The 18,391-nt window shown below is 50.2% G+C and overlaps 1 protein-coding gene across 2 annotated transcripts in view; it reads left to right on the top strand.

Annotated features, from left to right (window-relative positions):
• Positions 1-962: 962 nt before the first annotated feature.
• Positions 963-18,391, top strand: part of PCSK6 (proprotein convertase subtilisin/kexin type 6) — a 191,294-nt gene continuing 173,865 nt past the window's right edge. Inside the window, exon 1 of one of the 2 annotated variants that reach the window (XM_019460080.2) lies at positions 963-1,278. In XM_019460080.2, coding sequence (XP_019315625.1) covers positions 1,006-1,278 — 273 coding nt within the window. In that variant the 5' untranslated portion in view covers positions 963-1,005. The remainder of the gene's footprint in view (positions 1,279-18,391) is intronic. The other variant, XM_019460081.2, reaches the window with a different exon arrangement.

The raw sequence follows: 18,391 nt of genomic DNA, 5'->3' as shown, positions 1-18,391 counted from the left end.
TCAACTCACTTTCCCACTGACTGGTACCAGCTCACCGGGAGCTTTTAAGAGTCTACACGAGTGAACACCTACCATGTGGCAGGCCCTGGGCTCATAAAAACAAACGTTTATGGACAGCTTATCGCCCCGCAAGAGCTCATGTCATCCTCAAAACAGCCCTACGGGGTGGATACTGTTGTCATCCCCATTTACAGGTGGAGCCCTGCGCTCAGCAGGGACAGCGACGTGCCCAAGATCACACAGAAAACGAAGCAGACAGCTTGGGGATTCACCTGTACCACCTGCTTCTCCAGGGTCGGCTGCGCCGCGGGGTTTCTGCTGTGCACTCCTTGAGTCCGGCTAATCTGTCAGCGGTCTTGGCCCCACTTAACGTGCCTCTCCAATCAGGCCTCGTTCTCCACCGGGCCATGACTCTGTCTTTCCTTGTGGCTTCTTTCCCTTGGAACCCAGAGCCCGTGCAAACCCACCATCTCACACTGAGATGAGCAAGGCCACCCTTCAATGAGATTAAACTCGACCCGGTGGGTGAGGCCTCCAGGATGCCCGACGGGTGGGAGGGCTCGGGCCTGAGCTCCCCGGTCTGGACTCACCTGAGCTGCCCCGGGCGGGGGGAGCCTCTCGGGGCTCCTGGTAGAACGTGCTGGGGGTGGACAGGGCCGCCGCTCGGGGCCGCCCTGGGCCTGTGTCCCGAGAGCCCTAAAAGTCTGCGAGAAGTTCCCCGGTGGGGGGCGTCTCGGGCCTCCCCCGCCGCCCGCCCGCACCGCCCGGTGCCCCCCTCCCCCCACCCCCCGGCTCGCGCTGGTCCCGGTGCGAGCCGCTGGAGCGCGGGCCCAGGAGCGCCACCGGGCCGCGCGGGCGGGAACGCGCCGCGGCCGCCTCCTCCTCCCTCGCTCCCGCCCGCAGCGGCGGCGGCGGCGCTTCCCCGGCGCGGAGCGGCTTTAAAAGGCGGCACCCCACCCCCCCGGCGCACTCGCCGCTCGGGCGCCGCGCGAGCCTGCCGCTGCCATGCCTCCGCGCGCGCCGCCTGCGCCCGGGCCCCGGCCGCCTCCCCGGGCCGCCGCCGTGGACGCCGTGGACGCGGGGGGCGCCGGCGGGCCCGGGCTCCGGTCGCTCGCGCCGCGCCCCTGGCGCTGGCTGCTGCTGCTCGCGCTGCCCGCCGCCTGCTCCGCGCCGCCGCCGCGCCCCGTCTACACCAACCACTGGGCAGTGCAAGTGCTGGGCGGCCCGGCCGCGGCGGACCGCGTGGCCGCGGCGCACGGCTACCTCAACTTGGGCCAGGTGAGTGCGGCCGGCCCCGCGCGCCCAAAACTTTCCCGGCCGCCGGTGGGCACGGCGCGAGGGGGCGCCTCCTTCCGGCCCGCGGCGCGGCGGCCGCGCGCGGGCAGGGGTCCCGATCGGCTCGGCCCTCGCGGTCGGGGGGCGGCCGCGGCGCCCGGCGGGGAGTCGCCTGGGGAGGCGGGACGCTCGGCGGGACCCATCGGGTGGCCCCAGGGCGCCCACTCGGGCCTGGAGCGCCGCGGGCAGTTCCGCCGGCCCGGCGGCCCGGCGCGGGCACCTGCCCGGCGGGGCGGGAGAGGGAGCCGGTCTCGGGCGCCGCGCTCTGCCCGCGGGCGCTGTCCTCAGTGCCCACCAAGCTCTCCCTGGCCTCGGATCCCCGCTCCGCCACACCGGACCCGCTGTCCTCGACGGGAGGCGGCGCGGGGCTCCGGACCCTGAGCGCGCCGGGCGGCCCCGCGGCTTGGTGGTGACACGCGCGTGGCCCAGAGGCTCGGGGACCCGTGCTGACTCGGTGTCCGCGGCTCCAGGAGGGAGGGCGGCCCGGAGCCTGGAAGCAGCCGTCAGAGGCTTTGCAGGCAGCTCAGGACCCTGCACCCGCGCGGTGGGCTGGAGGCAGGGGTCCTGCGTTTAAGACCCCTTCCGGCACCGGCACCGGCACCGGGGAGTTGGCTTTGATTCTGAGCTTCTGTCGCTGTTCTCAGGGCTGGTCTCCACACTAGCTGTATGACCTTAGGCGAGTCACTTTCCCATCCCATCTTCAACTGTAGGGACGGTGGCAGTCTGTACTGGCTGCATTTGTTGGGAAGATCAGTGTTGTCGGGCATCAAAACCCCAGGCCGGGCCCTAACCCTGGTCAGTGAGCCCAGAGCCCTCCCACGGCCTGGGCCATCGCTATCACTGTCAATTAGCAAGAGAGGACAAGCCCTGGGCACGAAGGTGGCATAACCCCAAAGGAGGCTGAGGCAGGTCCCTCCCCCCCCACCCCCCCACCCCCATTGCGCCAACCCCACAGAATGGCAGCGGGGCAAGGGATTGATTTGTGGCCCGTGGAGGGGCAACAGACTGAAGTGTGCGGTCCCACCAGGGGACCTCTCTGTGCAGTTAACAAATCTCCTACAAACTCCACACTTAGAGGGATGAAGCGAAGCGACAGGGAAGCACCAGCTCATAACTCAAACCCTAGTGCCAGGCGGTGTTAAATTTAGTTTCATCATTACCCGTGACAGAAGCCAGCAAAGTGTGGTGTGGCCCCAATGTAAATGACATTTCTTCTGCATCCTAAGTCCCGCACAGAAGCTGCTAATGTGAGATGTGTGGCCTTCCGGAAAAGTCAATTTCTGCGGCTTGCTCTGTACTTCAGGCGGCAGATCAGAGTGTGTCTGAAAGAATGCCACCGTATCTTTTTGTGTATCTTTTATACAGTTTGCTCAGGTCTCTTCAAACACCCTGTGATGGAAGATGTTGCCTTTGGGTAGCACTGGCTTCATTTCTACCTGTGGTTCCTAAATCTCCCCAGCTGATGGTCCAGCCTGAAGAAGGTGTTCCTCGGGGCGCCATCCCCGTTGGTTGCTAGGGCCCCCCGGCTCCTGCTACACTTCGCTGCTCTGCCCAGGTGGCCTGGCAATTTGTCTTCAGCTCAAAGTGACTCTCAAACTGCACGGTAAATTACAAAGTGCCTGGGTTTCTGGCTCCTATAATTAAAGGAGCAGAGGGGAACTGACGTTGAGCCGTGAAGCTCCTGGACATGGCAATGAGAGGCACACACAATGCCTCCCCCTCACAGTTCCTGTCCCCCAGAATAAAAAATGCCAGGGCTTTGAAACAACTTCTGTCAGACTCACTGAGCTGAGTCTCATACACAGTGTGCTGTTGTCATTTTACCCGTGGGGGAGGTTCCTCCAGGTACCTACCTGCCCCGACCTGGGACCTTCTGGGGAGTCTCTCAAGGACCCTCCAGTTCTGTCCAATGCAGCCAGGGTAGACTGCCGTGGTGCTGTCGCTCAGCTTGGGAGGCAGGGTGTCATTCGCAAACGGAGGGATTAGTTGGTTGGGGATCCGAGCAGTCTCAGAGGCTGTGTGTGTGTGTGTGTGTGTGTGTGTGTGTGTGTGTGTGTTTACTCAAGGAGAGCCTATTACTCTTTATTCCAAAACCAGCTTTTCTCCCTCCCTCCCCCAAGTGAACTGCTAATGTGGAAAAGGCCTGGAGCATTCCAACCTCTACCTATTCACTAAGAACTCTTTTAAAAACCTTATTTGCCTTTTTCAGCTGGGAGAATTCGTGACTCATAAATAAGATGTAGATATTATTAGGTTTGATTTATGGATAAGTAAACTGAGGGAAAACAAGGGATGGAAGCCGTTTGGGTCCACACAGTGTATGTCACCTCTGATAATTTTGCTCCCTGCTCTTTGTCTCCTGCTGCATTCTCTGGTCTGTGTCCTTTGTGAGACCCTTTCCCCAAACCCTTAATGGGCAACTAGTGTTATGCCTCCTACCTGCCCTGACTCACAGCCCTGCTGTGCTCATGGGTCTTTGTGATGCTCTAACTCCTGGCTCGATTGTTTTACTCTCTTTTATGCAACTGATAACCTGATTCCATGTATTTTAAGTGGTGCAAAAGTAATTGAGAGAGAGAGAGAGAGAGAGAGGGAGAGAGAGAGAGAGATGGATGCCTTTCAGACTGATAAAGGCTCTGGATCTTTTCCATTGAAAAATATGCATCAGCAAGAACCAAACTAGCCTCTTTTTTTACCCTTCCATCCCAGATAATGCACCACAATGTTGAAAGAAAGAAAGAAAGAAAGAAAGAAAGAAAGAAAGAAAGAAAGAAAGAAAGAAAGAAAGAAAGAAAGAAAGAAAGAAAGAAAGAAAGAAAGAAAGAAAGAAAGAAAAGAAGGAAGAAAGATTTGGAAGAGTCAAATGTCATTATTGACAGGTGGTATAAGTAACTACGTGGATAATCATTATTGACAGGTGGTATAAGTAACTACGTGGATAATCATTATTGACAGGTGGTATAAGTAACTACGTGGATAATCCAAGAGAATCTAGAGACTATTAGAATTAGTTATAGAATTGAACAGGGTGCTTCGTCACCGGTAGCTACCTATCCAACAGCAACATCTGAGAAGATAAAAGAAATGATAAAACACTGTAGCATAAAAGCTGTTAGAAACCTAGGAATAAATTTTTGAAAAAATGTGAAACTTCCAGGCAGAAAATTATAAAATATTGGAAAGATGTTTTGAAAGAAAGGTCTGAATAATGAAGGGATGAGCCATGTTCATTCATGGGAGGACTGATTATCACATGCCCCCTCCCCTGATTAATCTATAAATTCAGTGTAATTTAGTTGAAGTGCCAACAGGGTTTTATATGGGATATGAAGTCATACAACTGAATGCTAAAATTCACATGGAAGAGTAAGTTCCCAGAATCCCTGAGACGACTCTGAGAAGGGAGAAAACGGAGGGGAGTGTGCTGTGCCAGGGAGCGGAACTTCCCATAAAGATGGTTTGACATTGGCCCAGGGATGGTCCCATCCATCAATGGGATCAACTCAAACCCGGGCACGTATGGGAACATGTATGTGCGAGTGGAAGAGTTACAAACGGGTGGGGAAGGGTGGGCATTTTAGTCAATGGCGCTTCAGATCCTTACCTCACCTTGCACTACACAATAGTAAATTCCAGCTAGAAATAAACAGAGTGGAATACCTTTATGACATTAGGACAGGAAAGGATTTCTTTTTTTTTTTTTAATTTTTTTTTAACATTTATTCATTTTTTTGAGACAGAGAGAGACAGAGCATGAATGGGGGAAGGTCAGAGAGAGAGGGAGACACAGAATCTGAAACAGGCTCCAGGCTCTGAGCTGTCAGCACAGAGCCCGACGTGGGGCTCGAACTCATGGACCGCGAGATCATGACCTGAGCCGAAGTCGGACGCCCAACCGACTGAGCCACCCAGGCGCCCCAGGAAAGGATTTCTTAAGACAGAAAAAGAACAAATAAAGGAAGAGATTGATCCATGAAAAGTTCTGTGTAACAAACACATCACAACAGAGTTTAAAAGCACATAGACTAGAAAACATATTTATAACATATAGCACACAGGTTGGTGCCAAGATTATTTAAAAAGATATAAATCAATAAGTAACAGATAAGTGCCACGTAGAAAAATGGAGAAATGTATGAATAGGGAATTCAATGAAGAGGAAGCCCAAACGGCCAACGAACACGAGGAAAGCTGCTGGGCCTCCTGGGAGTTATGAGGACAGTGCAACACGAGGCAGTGACAACACAGCACTTCACACCGTCAGATTGGCCGATGTGGAAAAGTGTTAGTATCAAGTGTTGACAAGGATGTGGAGCCACGGAACTTCCCAAGGCTGCTGGTCAAAGTGGAAATCGGTATAACTACTATGGAGAGCAATTTGGCCCTTGCCAATGAGGTAGAATTGCATCAGCAGGTTCATATCTAGGCTTCTACTGGGGAGAAGACCTTACGTAAGTGCACAAGGAGCCTTGCAGAGGAAGGTCACAGAAACATTTTTTAAATGAAAGGAAACACGTCCTAAATATCCATCAGTAGGAGAATGGAGAAATAAATCAAAATGGTCACATGATGGAATATTATACAATAGCTTGAAAGGAACTAACCAGGGACACCTGGGTGCCTCAGTTGGCTTAGCGTCTGACCCTTGATTTTGGCTCAGGTCATGAACGCAGGGCTGTGGGACCAAGCCCCGAGTTGGGCTTCACGCTGAGCATGGAGCTTGCTCAGGATTCTCTCTCTCTCTCTTTCTTTCTCTCTCTCTCTCCCTTTCCCTCTGCCCCCTCCCCCACTCACACACACACACTCTCTCTAAGAAAAAAAGATAAGAAAGGAATTAATCAGATAAGTATCTACAGAGATAAATCTCTACATGTGAAAAGGCACATTGGCAGTGCACAGTGTAGTAGTATTTATGTAAACTTTAAAAAACACACTAAGTAATTCTGTATTATTTGTGAATGCATACACATGTAGGAAGCATCCACATCAAGTTCAGGTTAATAGTAGAAGGGAGGGAGGGGGGAGAAACTGAGAGAGGAATGTCAAACTTTATCTGCAGTGTTATAATTCATAATATACACATATAGGGGCATACATGTGTGTATATATAACATATAAATTTGTGCTTTTGTGCTTTTCTTTGTATCAAAATTTATATATGGTGATGTGTACACATGGGTGCAGACATGCACGTATATATGCACATACATATGTACACTTACGCACACACACGTACACACATATATGTCGATACACATGAAATGTTAAAGGGGGGGGAAAGAAAAGAAAAATGCACCTCACATGCGCACATCGTGGTGTTCCTGGATTGTCTGAAGACTGTCTGTGGACACACAGGTGGAGGAAGAAGCCCCTATTTAGGCCTCCTGAGCTGGGCCAGTCTGCTTGTCAAGCAATTGGTGACCTACAGAACCAGAATGCCTAGCTCAGATCACCAGGCTATTTGGGCAGAGCCAGACCCAGAGCCCTAGAATCCTGCTCTCAGCCATCACCCTCTCTCTTCTACCCCCTCTGTTTCTTTATTTTTTTAATTTTGTAATGTTTATTCGTTTTTTTGAGAGACAGAGCCAAAGCATGAGCTGGGGAGGGGCAGAGGGAGACCCAGAATCCGAAGCAGGGTCCAGGCTCTGAGCTGTCAACACAGAGCCCAACACAGGGCTTGAACTCACGAACCAGGAGATCATGACCTAAGCCGAAGTCGAATGCTTAACTGACTGAGCCACCCAGGTTCCCCTCCTCTGCTTCTTTCTCTTTCAAACCATTTGGTGGCCCACATGGCCCTCACTCTAACCTATATACATTGTAACCTTTGACCCCAATGACTCCAGGAAAAGACAGGTTATGCATGTGAAAGGGATGGCAACAAGATATTCTCACCAACCAAATCACAACATTTCAGCACCTGCAGCTTTTGGAAGTGATATTTATCTTAAAGGTGGTGCTTCGGTACCATACTTTCCCTTGCATTTTTTTGCTTTGCCTGGGGTATTGAGCTAATTTGTTGGTTCTGAGTCTGAACATAAAAAGGCAGGCTGGCTGCCAGGGCCCCTAAAAGATCTAAGAGCCTTAAATGATTTTGAACTTGCCTTAAATAGTTTTGCTTAAAATAGCTACAGCACGGGACATACCTGGCCCAGAATTTCAGGTGGGTCTGCTTAATTCACTTGTCAGCAGAGGAAAATTGTCATGCTGCAGACAGCTTGTTCTTACAATCAGAAAAAAAAAAAAAAAAAAAAAAAAAGCTGAAGCTTTAGCCAGGTGTTAGAATAATGGGCCAGCATTTGTTCCGAGCAGAGTGTTGGGGGCTTGAGGGGGACAAGGGGAGGCCCAGAATAGCAGTCACCTGTGACCTAGTTATCTGGTTTTGATTTTCAGTCTGAGGCTGTCTTGTGTTAATACTCTGAGCCAAGAGCCATGCATGCAGGCTGGCCTGGGAGTAGAAATGGAGAGGTTCTGGGTGTGATGTGGTGGGGTGAGGGTGGAGAGAGAGATAAGACTGGGATTGTGAAGCTCGTGGTATCATATGGTATCATACCCTCCGTTTGACATCTTTCTTCAGATGGTAACAGTGTTAAGTGGACAGGGTTTTATTTGAATAGACTGCCCTCGTAAGTCACGGGGACTGTGGTGGAGAGAGATGACTGAAGCTGAGTGGCTGTGCGTGGAGCCAGGTGGCCAGGAGGAGACTCTGAATCAGGCCAGAGTAGATGCTCAGCTGAACGGTCCCCTGGAAGAGTTTGGGTCTCTCGAGGCAGAAACCAACAGCGCAAGTGAGCAACAGAGCTGTGGACGGGGTGGAGAGCCCGAAGCACCTGCCTGAGGCCTCTGCCTGGCCTTGGGCTTTGGGTGACCCCAGGACCCTGCAGGACCGTTCACACACTGCAGAACACCCTGGGCCCTTTTGGGTCTTGAGCCTTTGCACAGATTTTTGCCTCTAAGTTGCAGTTCCTCTGAGCCTCCACCGCCCAGGCCAGGGGGCTGATGCATCTCCCTCTCCTTCCAGGGCCCTGCAGTGGAGGGCTGGCTCTCTCCCTTCTGGCCTTTGGATTGTGGCTTGGCCTTGGCATTGACCAGAAGCCCTGGCACGTGCTTGTGTCTAGCCAATGAATGTCTCTTCTGCAGGTGCTCCCACTCATGGAGCCCTTGTGCCACCCCTGCAAAGAGGTGTTACCAGGCCTGTTTAATCATGAGGAACGCTCAGGCCCAGTTCAGTTCTGACTTGTGCAGGTCACAAACCGGTGACTGACAGGCCAGGGTCTAAACCCATACACTCTGACCTGCCTTCCACTGTCATCACCTTTGGCTGACTGACCTTGGACCTGTTTCTCAGATACAGGTAAGCCATCGGGCCAGAAAGCCATCAGCTCACTGCTGCCATTGACAAAGAGCCTATGTGGACCCCACTGGCCACTGTTTCTCCTTCTTTCCACCTGGCTCACATGCACACGCACACACAATGCTGCGTGTCAGCACTTTTCCATCCAGAACACTTGGTGCTGGCTCCTTGTCATCGGTATTGAAACTTACATCTCTCCATTTGGGAGGGAAAAGTATGCCCCAATCCGTTTTGGTCCTTTGAGGATGGATGCTACACTCAGTTGCTCAAACTCTGCACACTATGAATGGAGGAATCATCCCTCACTGTAAACCTTCTCTTCTCTGTGTGGTCCCTGTCTCCAGAAAGGATTGGCAAACCCAGTGCCTGAGCTCGAGGACCGGAAGTCACCGCCTCCTCCCCCTGCTTCCATGCCTCCCGTCTGGTTTGTAACTCAGCCTGTCTCGTGGGTCTCCTGGATGGCTCTCAGATCCCCCTGCTTTCCTGCTGCTGTTGTCCAGCACAGGCCGGGGGGCCTCTATCACCTCTCACCTGTCCATCCTGCTACCGGGCCTCCTTCTGCCCTGGCCCCAACTCTCCTGAACCACTTCACGCTCTTGCTTCCCTTCAGGTTCCCTTATGCTATTCTTTCTCCCTGGGATGCCCTTCCCACCCCCTGGCTAGCCTCTTGTCCTTCCCAGCCACCTGCAGGCCTGCCCTCATTTCCCCAGCCCTCCTAGGCTCCCCAGCCCCCATCACCCCGACATTGCCTATTGGCTTGTTCATTTCTGCCACCAGGCTCTGGGCTTCCTGGGTAAGTCAATCCGTAGTTGGTCCTCTGGCTGCTCTTGAAGATCAGTTCCAATCCTGCCATTTCTCTGATCATGGAGGGGCCACTCCAGGGTGGCCAGAGGACATGCCCTCACTTATTCTGTGTTTGCTGTGTGCTCTCACTGGTGCTGGGCCCTCAGAGGTAAGAGATGTAGCCTCTGCCTGACCAGAGCCTCTTGGTTAGGAGGGAGGATGTGAGCGTTTGTGAAGGAGCAGGTGACACTCGTACATCTCCATGTCTGTTGGCTGAACCGTCTCCACCCCTACTTTTTGAATTTTAATCCCTTGTTTTTTGGAGTCACCTGGCAGACGGGCCCCTCCCGGGCTTGTGCCTGTGTTCCTGCATGGGGATGACCCCATGATGCCCTAGTTTGCTGCTAGGTGAGGTCAGCTACACAGAGCGCAAGGGCCAGCAGTGCCCCACCCTGGAGACCACCATGGTGCTTCAGACCCTATGGGCTCTCTCATCCCATCAAATCCCAGCTCTTCCTGATGTCCTTGAGCCTGTACTGTTGGAGGATTTTGAAGACCCAGTGGCAGGCACAAGGCCCTCTGTCCAGTGCTGCGGAGAACAGGGATGAATAGCCATCAACTGTTGGAAGGGAGCCTCATGCTCCATGGGATGGGATCGGCAGCTCAGGTTCCCATGGTAACCAGCCCATCAATGCCCTTAGTGTCAAGACAGTGGCACCGCTGAGAGGAAGAAACAGTCTCATTGTCTCCCCCTTGGTTGCTTGGGTGCAAAGCAGCGATGCTCCGCGGGGCCCCACAGCCTCTGGCCCGACGTGTGTTGCCGCCCTGCCGCATATGACCTGCTTGCGGAATCAGGGTCAGAAAGTGGCCATCGGCTTCAGCTTCCTACCCCTCCTTGGGGCCTTTACACTCCTGTCACTGGCTGACATCCAGTCATTTCCGGAGTCCTTGTTGGGTGAATCCGACTTCTCAGTGGGAAGAAACAGCCCAATGGATCAGACTCTTGAAGCTCTGGATGATGAGCCAGACTGCATTTGCCACAGAGGTGGATCAGTCTGCGCCCAGTGTTGGCAGGCGGGTTTCTGGAAGGGTCCTTGATTTCCAGAGGCTCTCCCCTTTGTTTCAAAAACTTGTGTGGATAGCTCTCAGAGATGACCTCCTGTGTTCATTCAACCAGCACCTCCTTCTTGCCCATGGGGGGCCCGAGTCTACTCCGGTGACCTTGTCAGCCTCTCCAGGGTGGACACAGTCTGGGGAGGTGGCAGAGAGGCAGGCAGGGCCACCCACTTGCCACGTAAGGGCCTGCATGCAGTTGTCCCTGGCTAGGAGAAGGCAAAGCTGTTCCTTTGCTAGCCCTGTCTCATGCCCTGTTCTCCACACTGGAAGCCGGGACTTCGCTCTGGATTTCCCTCATGTCCACATCCACTGGCCATGGCCTTGTCCACTCTGCCTCCTGGCTTCTCCCTTGCAGCCCTGCCTGCTCCCGGGACACTCACACTCTCTCTGGTAATACCTGGGTTACTGCCTCGCTGTTCTCCCTGCCCCCTTCCAGGCCAGTTCCCACACTGCTGACTGGACAGTGCTTCAGGACCAAAATCCTCATGCCGTCCTTTCCCTGCTTTGAACCTGGCCAATGCTCTTGTGCAGCAAAGCCTCACTCCTTTGGCTCTTGGGGAGCAAACTATCCCTCTCTCTTGTTCTGGGTTGAAGGCCTCAACCCAGAGCCCTTCCTTTTGCCATTTTCCAGCCACCCCTTTGCCATTCTGGAAACTTTCCCTATACTTTTTCTTTCTTTTGCACCTGCTATTGGTTGCTGTTATTTTAACCCCGGTGCCCATTCCCTGTATGTTCTGCCTGGCCAACGCTGCTCTTCAGAATTAGCCAAAGTGGTGTTTCCTGACCTGTCTGCTGCCTGGCAGGCCTGAGCACTGTGCTCTCAGAGCTCCACAGAGGGCCTCAGCTAGATCCCTGCCGTCCACCACACACACAGACATTGTGTGAGAGCATCTTGTCCTCATCTTTGTTCATTTCTGTTTCTTCAGGCCCTTGTCCCACTCACTGCCCCCACACCACCTCCCAGACATACCTGGTGACTGTGTTGCATTAGAGGGGGCATTTGAGTCACTGACATTATTGTCCCCACTGATTAAGAAGCACTGCTCTGATCATTACCCAAGAACCCTAGGAGTGACCCTGTTACACAGATGAGCAAACTGAGGCTCTGGGTATTTGAGTGACTTACTATAGCTTAGTAAATTTCAGAGCAAGGCTTTCAACTTGGACCACTTTGATTCCAGACCTCACTCACAGACGGTCCATGTTAGGAAAGGTTTCAGAGAGCTGGCGGCAGCTGGACTGGCCATGGAGCTTGAGTTGGGGTCCTCTAACTGGTAAGGTAGAGGGGTACAGTCCAGGCAGATGGAAGCTTGAGAAAGAAGGGACACTTAGGAAGGTGACTATGTAGTCCTATCCAGAAGGAGGATGACTGTAGGACCCTCCCTTCTTATCAGGTCTTGGCCTGGGGCTTCACTTCCAAGGTTTATCTTTGAAGGCGTAAAGGCTGCCTGCGGCATCCTTGACTTTGGAGTCCAAGAGTCCCAAGGGCAGGGAGCTTTCCTTGGACACTGATCCCCCCGCCCTCCACCAAGGCTCCCAGGGACCTGTGTGTTTCCCACCCCAGGAGGAGAGTGGAACACCATGGAGCCAGATCTCTGACAAGAAGGTTGGAACCCCACAAGGAGAGAAGGGGCTTAATGAGGGGACAGCCTAGTTATAAAATTGTGTCATTACTTAAATTTTTTGGTGTAAGAGGAATACACACATGTATATTGAATATTTGAAACACATGAAAAAGAACAAAGAAAACTCCAAAAATCATTTATAATCCTACTACCCAAAGATAATCACCATTAATGTCTTGGACCATGTCCTTTTCATTGTTTTTTTTTTAAACTGTGTATGGAGGTGGGGGCACCTGGGTGGTTCATTCGAATGAGTGTTCTACTCTTGATCTCAGCTCAGGTCATGAAGTCATGGTTTGTGGGATTGGAGCCCTGCATCTGACCACCTAGAACCTGCTTGGGATTCTCTTTCTCCCTCTCTCTCTGCCCCTCTCCTGCCTCAAAATAAATAAACATTAAAAAAAAAAACAACTTTGTGTGTGTGCACACTCATGCATGTACATGTGAGTATGTGCATACATATATTTATATATAAGTATGTACATATGCATATATGTATGCACACACACACTCACACATGGGTGTATGTCTTATACAAATAAGAGTGTACAGTTTTGCACCCCATACCTCCTAAGCCTAGAACTACTCTATGGTGTAATTTTTAAGGGCTGCCTCAGTGTATCATTTAGTGGCTGGCCCATACTTACTTAATCTTTCCCCTGACATTTTAGGTCAGTGGGTTCTTAGTGACTCGTTGGGGAGTCTGGTCTGGAAGGTGAGCACCATGCAGGGAGGTGGAAGGGGTTCCGTCACCGCCTCGTCTCCCACTGACATGACTTGCACCCCTGGTCACAGTGGCTCATCACAGTTCCCTGTGTCTCCCCTGTGTCACCAGCCTTGCAGAGGGTCCAGGACTTGATGACATTTGTTCACTTCAACTCATAAAGATTTTATTGAGCATATTTTTTATTTTATGAAGTTACATGTGTATTATGTAAATATTCTTCCATCGTAAAGAATTCAAACCGTGCAGATGTATAACGAGCAAAAATCCAAAATCTTCTTCCCCCTCCTCCCATCTCCAATTTCCTTCTTCCCCTAGATACCATCACACTTTAGCGTATGAGTGTCTGTTTCAGAAACGTACATGCACATAAAAGGTTTTATTTTTTTATATAAATGGGATCACACTAAACATGTTTTTCTGCACCTTGCTTTTCTGAAGCCTAACCATGTATCCTGGAAAGCTTTCCACTCTAGTGCATAAAGATCTACTCTGTTATGTGAAATGGTTTTAAGCTATTTTATGGATGTGACATTTTATTACATCATTTACCTATACTAATGTTCATTGATTTGCCTACAGTTTTGTTTTTGATTTTTTTTGGTATTATAAACAGTGTTGTGGTTATCATACTTATGGATGCCTCTCTGTGTACGTGTATGAGAATTTCTGTACTGTACACAATTGCAAAAACAATAGTTATAATAATAATGATCACAGACACCCCTCTGGCCCTCATGTGCCAGGTAATTTTCCACGTGTTTTCCTGGTATTGACTCATTTAATCTTAGAAACTCTGTGAAGTAGGTGTTATTATTATCCTCATTTTATAGGAGGAAACCAAGGCACAGAGAGGTTGAATAACTTGGCCATGGATACACAGCATATACATGTCAGAGTTAAGATTTGAGTCAAGATGAGGCAAAGTATATATGCATGTTATATGGTACTAGGGATCGGCAGGTGGCTCTCCGGGCAGGTGGTACCAATTGACACCCCCCAGAAGTGTCTGATGGGCCCTCACCAACCTTGGGTGGAGATAGCAGTTGCCGCAGTATTTGCCGGTTCTTACAGGTGAAAATGAGATCTCGTGGTTGTTTTAATTTGCTTTTTTTTTTCTGATTACTGTTAGAGTGAAATGCCTTTTCATAAAGTTATTAGTCATTTTAATTCTCTGAATTGCTTATTTGCATTCTTTGCCCGTTTTTCAATTGGGCTATTTTTCTTCTATCTTAATGATTTGTAGGTGCTGTCTCTATATTGTGGATATTAATCTCTTGTTTGCAACTATATTACAGATATTTCTCCCATCTGTCACTTCTCTTTGAACACTGTTCACAGGGTGTGTTTGCTTGCTTGTTTTCTGAAGTTAAACCTGCGGTCCCATCTGTCTGCAAGGCTTTGGGCTCGTCACTGGGTATAATTCAGTGATGAACAATCGGGGTCCTTACCTACAGCAGACGGGAACATAAGTGAAGAATACTGAAATTAATATAGTGAAATTAATGGAAGCCAGATGCTTTAGGATAAGAGACGGGAGTGGGGCTGCTTTTCACCTGGGAAGTTCAGGGAAGGCTTTGACCCAGACCTCGAAGGGCCCACCAGATTTTCAGAGAGAGAGAAACAAGAAGTGGGAGTGGTGTTTCTGCAGGTGGATCCTGAGTGAGTGCATCAATCTGCATCCCACTGGGAAACAACTCACCCTGTTGGCTCAGGTAGAGACTCTCATGGGGGCTATTTATAGAGGCGTGAGTGGGGATAAGGGAACCACCAAAAGGTATTGAGGCATCTGAAGACCAGCAGTGGTGGGAGATCTGCTCCTGGCCTTGAGCTAAAGGGACCCAGGGAGAACTCAGGTCAGCAGAGCGCGGGAGGAGGAGGAGCTGCAGAGGAGGCAGCCTCCTTCTGGCCCCGCCCACTGGCCAGACCCTCCGGAAGTGTGGTCCAGGTAGGGTTGTTGGAGGGGCACGGGGCAAGGCAGAGAGGGAACAGTAACCAGCACAGTATGGATAAGGAGACAAACCATTTTTGGCATAGCAAGAGCTCAGCAAACACCCTGATGTCAGTAGAGGAGACAGGAATTCATCTGGGGGCTGGCTCGAAGCCTGGCGCTGCGCAAGACACCGAGTTGCAAGATGCGTCGGGCTGGCTTCGCATCCAGCGATGTGTGCCTCGGCGCCAGTTTTAGCCTTCCACGTGTCCTCTAGGAGGGTCACAGCAGAGGCGTGCGGTTTCGCGGTTGTTAGACCCCACGTACCTGGATCTATGCCTCCTTGTTCCAGCCGGAGTTTATTTAGGTGTGTCTGTCAGAGGACAGACTTTTAACACGGAAAAATAAGTCCCCTTCTGGCCATCATTGCGCTTCGTCTAACACACATCTTGATCTTCCGCTGTTTTCTTAGACTTGAGCAAACAAACAAAAAACCCCTTATTTGTGTTCCTCTTGACAAAGCTAATTTCTGTAAAAAGAAAAAGAAACCTTTCTAGCCGGCTATCAAAGTAACTGTTCATGACTGAGCTCATTAACAGTCTTTTGACAAACGTCTTTTAATTTCTCATTTGCAGGAATATGACACTATTAGCCACGGACAAGATTTCAGGGGCTTAAACAAGTTTATGTACCACGGCTTTGCCAATTCAAGACCCCCACAACCCTTCGTTGGAGCACAGGATGCAAAAGCCCATTTGTGGGAATGAATGTTTTCTGTTCCCGCAGAGTTTCGTGTTCTTGTACAAAATGAACGCATTAGGACTTTCTAGGATTATTTTTGCAGGGCCAGGTGGGGGTGGGGTTTGCTTTTATAAGGACCGTGGTTTTCTACCTTCCTCTGATATCTGACCACACCGAGAACGTTGTAAAACCAAATTGATTCCTTCTCACGCTAAATAGTCTTCAAATCCAAACAAAACCCCAGAGGTAGAGACTTAGCAAAGTCTAGAAGACCATCTTTATAAGGCTCATGTCGGGGGGCGGGACTGACCACCCCACATCATGATGAGCCACGTCTTTTGTTTTGTTTTTATAAGTTTATTTTTGAGAGAGAGACAGAGAGGGTGAGTGGGGAGGGGCAGAGAGAGAGGGAGAGTGAGAATCCCAAACAGGCTGTGCACTGTCAGTGCAGAACCCGATGCGGGGCTCGAACTCACGAACCGTGAGTTCATGACCTGAGCCCAAACCAAGAGTTGGACACATAACCGACTGAGCCACCAAGGCGCCCTGTGTGATGAGCTGTGTCTTAACAGCATTCCTATTCTAAGTAAGTACCTATCCAAAATCTAACTGGGAGAACCCCTCTACTTTTCATTTTGGTAGTCACTCAAAAAGAGCACTGGACTGGGTTCTGTTTTTCCCTTATGTCAGAAATTCAATGGCTGCATAAAATGACAGAAAATCCTATCTTCAAGCCAATTGGTTTGGGTGACTGAAAGTTGGTTTTTCTTTCCAACAACGTTCCTTTCCTGCAGCTAGTCACTTACAGTGCTTTGTACTTGGTCTGTGCTGAGAGCTGTGCCAGCCTGGCATCGTCTTCCTGACAGGCAGCCACCCAGCCTCCTCCCCGGTTGCTCCTGCATGCTGACCTCCTCAGGGGGGATCTCCCAGTGACCAGCTGCTGCCATCAAGAGATTCCCCCCTGACCCCCATGCCCGAGGAAACATGTTTGTGCACTTTCTGCCACTTTTCTCCCCTCGTCATCCACATCTTATTTGAATTGTGTGGTCAGGCTGCAGGAATTGAATCACAGGTCTCAAGGCAGGGCTGTGTTTCTGCATGCGCTGTGGGCACAAAAATGAGGCTAAAAGATCACAGGGATGATAGATGCAGCTGGATAGGAACAGACAACTGGCTGAACCTTCCCAGTCCGTTTCAAATGGTGTTCCTGTGTCCTGAGGTCTTCTGGGGAGGTTCCTTAGTGTTGAGCCCAGTTTGATTTCTGCATGAGCCTTCCATAGCAGAAGACAAAGGGTTAACTGCTATGACCAGGCTTTCCTGTGGCCAGGAGGAGCCAGTGCTGTGGCTTCCCTGGAAGGTCATGGTGCTTGGATTGGATAATCAAACCAACAAGTACTTGCATTGACCCAAACATGTCCCCAGTTTGTCTATTGCCCTGTTGGTTTTTCTGTAATCGGGAGTGCTGCGTCTGTTTGGTTTTTTTTCCCCCAGAGGATTACAAACTTCCCTGAAACATTCAGCATGCTTATCATAATTTTTTTTAAATATTTATTTATTTATTTATTTTGAGAGAGAGAGAGAGAGAGAGCACGCGCCAGGGAGGAGCAGAGAGAGAGGGAGAGAGAATCCCAAGCAGGTTCCATGCTGACAGCACAGAGCCAGACGTGGGGCTCGATCCTGCAAATCGTGAGATCATGACCTGAGCCAAAATCAAGAGTCAGATGTTTAACTGAGCCACCAGGCGTTCTGTGTTTATCATAATTTTTTAAGTTCTTTAGGTCCATCAGTAGGAGAATGGGTAAATAAATGTGACATACTCATACAATGGGCCCTCTTTACTCAGCAGTGAAGAACAAACAACCGTTAATGCCTAACAGTAGGGACAAACTCATAGACATAATATGGAGTAAAAGAAGCCTTGCACAAAAAGCTATCAGATTCCATTTACAGGAAGTTCTAGAACAGGTAAAACCAACTTGTAGCAGAATAAGAACTAATCTATAGGTGTGATGGACTGGGAAGGCACATGGGGAAACATTCTGGGGGTGGTGGCTATGTTGTGTCTCCTGATAGGGCTTTGGATTACATAGGTATATACATTTATCAAAACTCAACGAATATATAATGAACATTTGTTCATCTCGTCATATGTCAACTTTACTTCAAAGGGAGAAATCCATAAGCAAATATTGAACTCTCTTTAATGATGTGTATGTTGAAGCATTTAAGGAGAGAGTATATTGATACTGCCTGCAATTTACTTTGGAATGCACCAGAAATAAGACAGATGGACAGATGGCTAGAGAGACATGGATAGATGAAGAGAAATGTGATAGAGTAATTGCAGTAATTATGTTAATGGTAGAATCAAGGTGGTGGGTATGTGGGTGTCTGCTGTATAGTTCTTTCAACTCTGCTGTATGTTTGAAAAATTGCATAATAAAATGTTAGAAGAAAAAGGTTCTGAAGGTAGTGGTGGAGATAGGAGAGATTTGGGAGAAGTTCATTGTCCTTAGAGACATACTTATAAATTTGTGTTTGGAGGTGAAGATTAAAAACCTAGAGATATAATGGGGCAAATGATGCCATCCAAGAAATCCCCATAGACTCTGAGTTGGGGGGGGGGGCAGTAAATGCTTTTTTTTTTTAAATTTTTTCTAACGTTTATTTATTTTTGAGACAGAGAGAGACAGAGCATGAACGGGGGAGGGTCAGAGAGAGGGAGATGCAGAATCTGAAACAGGCTCCAGGCTCTGAGCCATCAGCACAGAGCCCGACGCGGG

This window comes from Panthera pardus, unplaced genomic scaffold (genome assembly GCF_024362965.1).
Source record: "Panthera pardus isolate Hobbes unplaced genomic scaffold, ASM2436296v1 HiC_scaffold_24, whole genome shotgun sequence".
NCBI classification, from domain to species: domain Eukaryota; kingdom Metazoa; phylum Chordata; class Mammalia; order Carnivora; family Felidae; genus Panthera; species Panthera pardus.
Note: the sequence above shows the minus strand (reverse complement) of the source record. Positions and strands in the feature narration are given on the sequence as shown.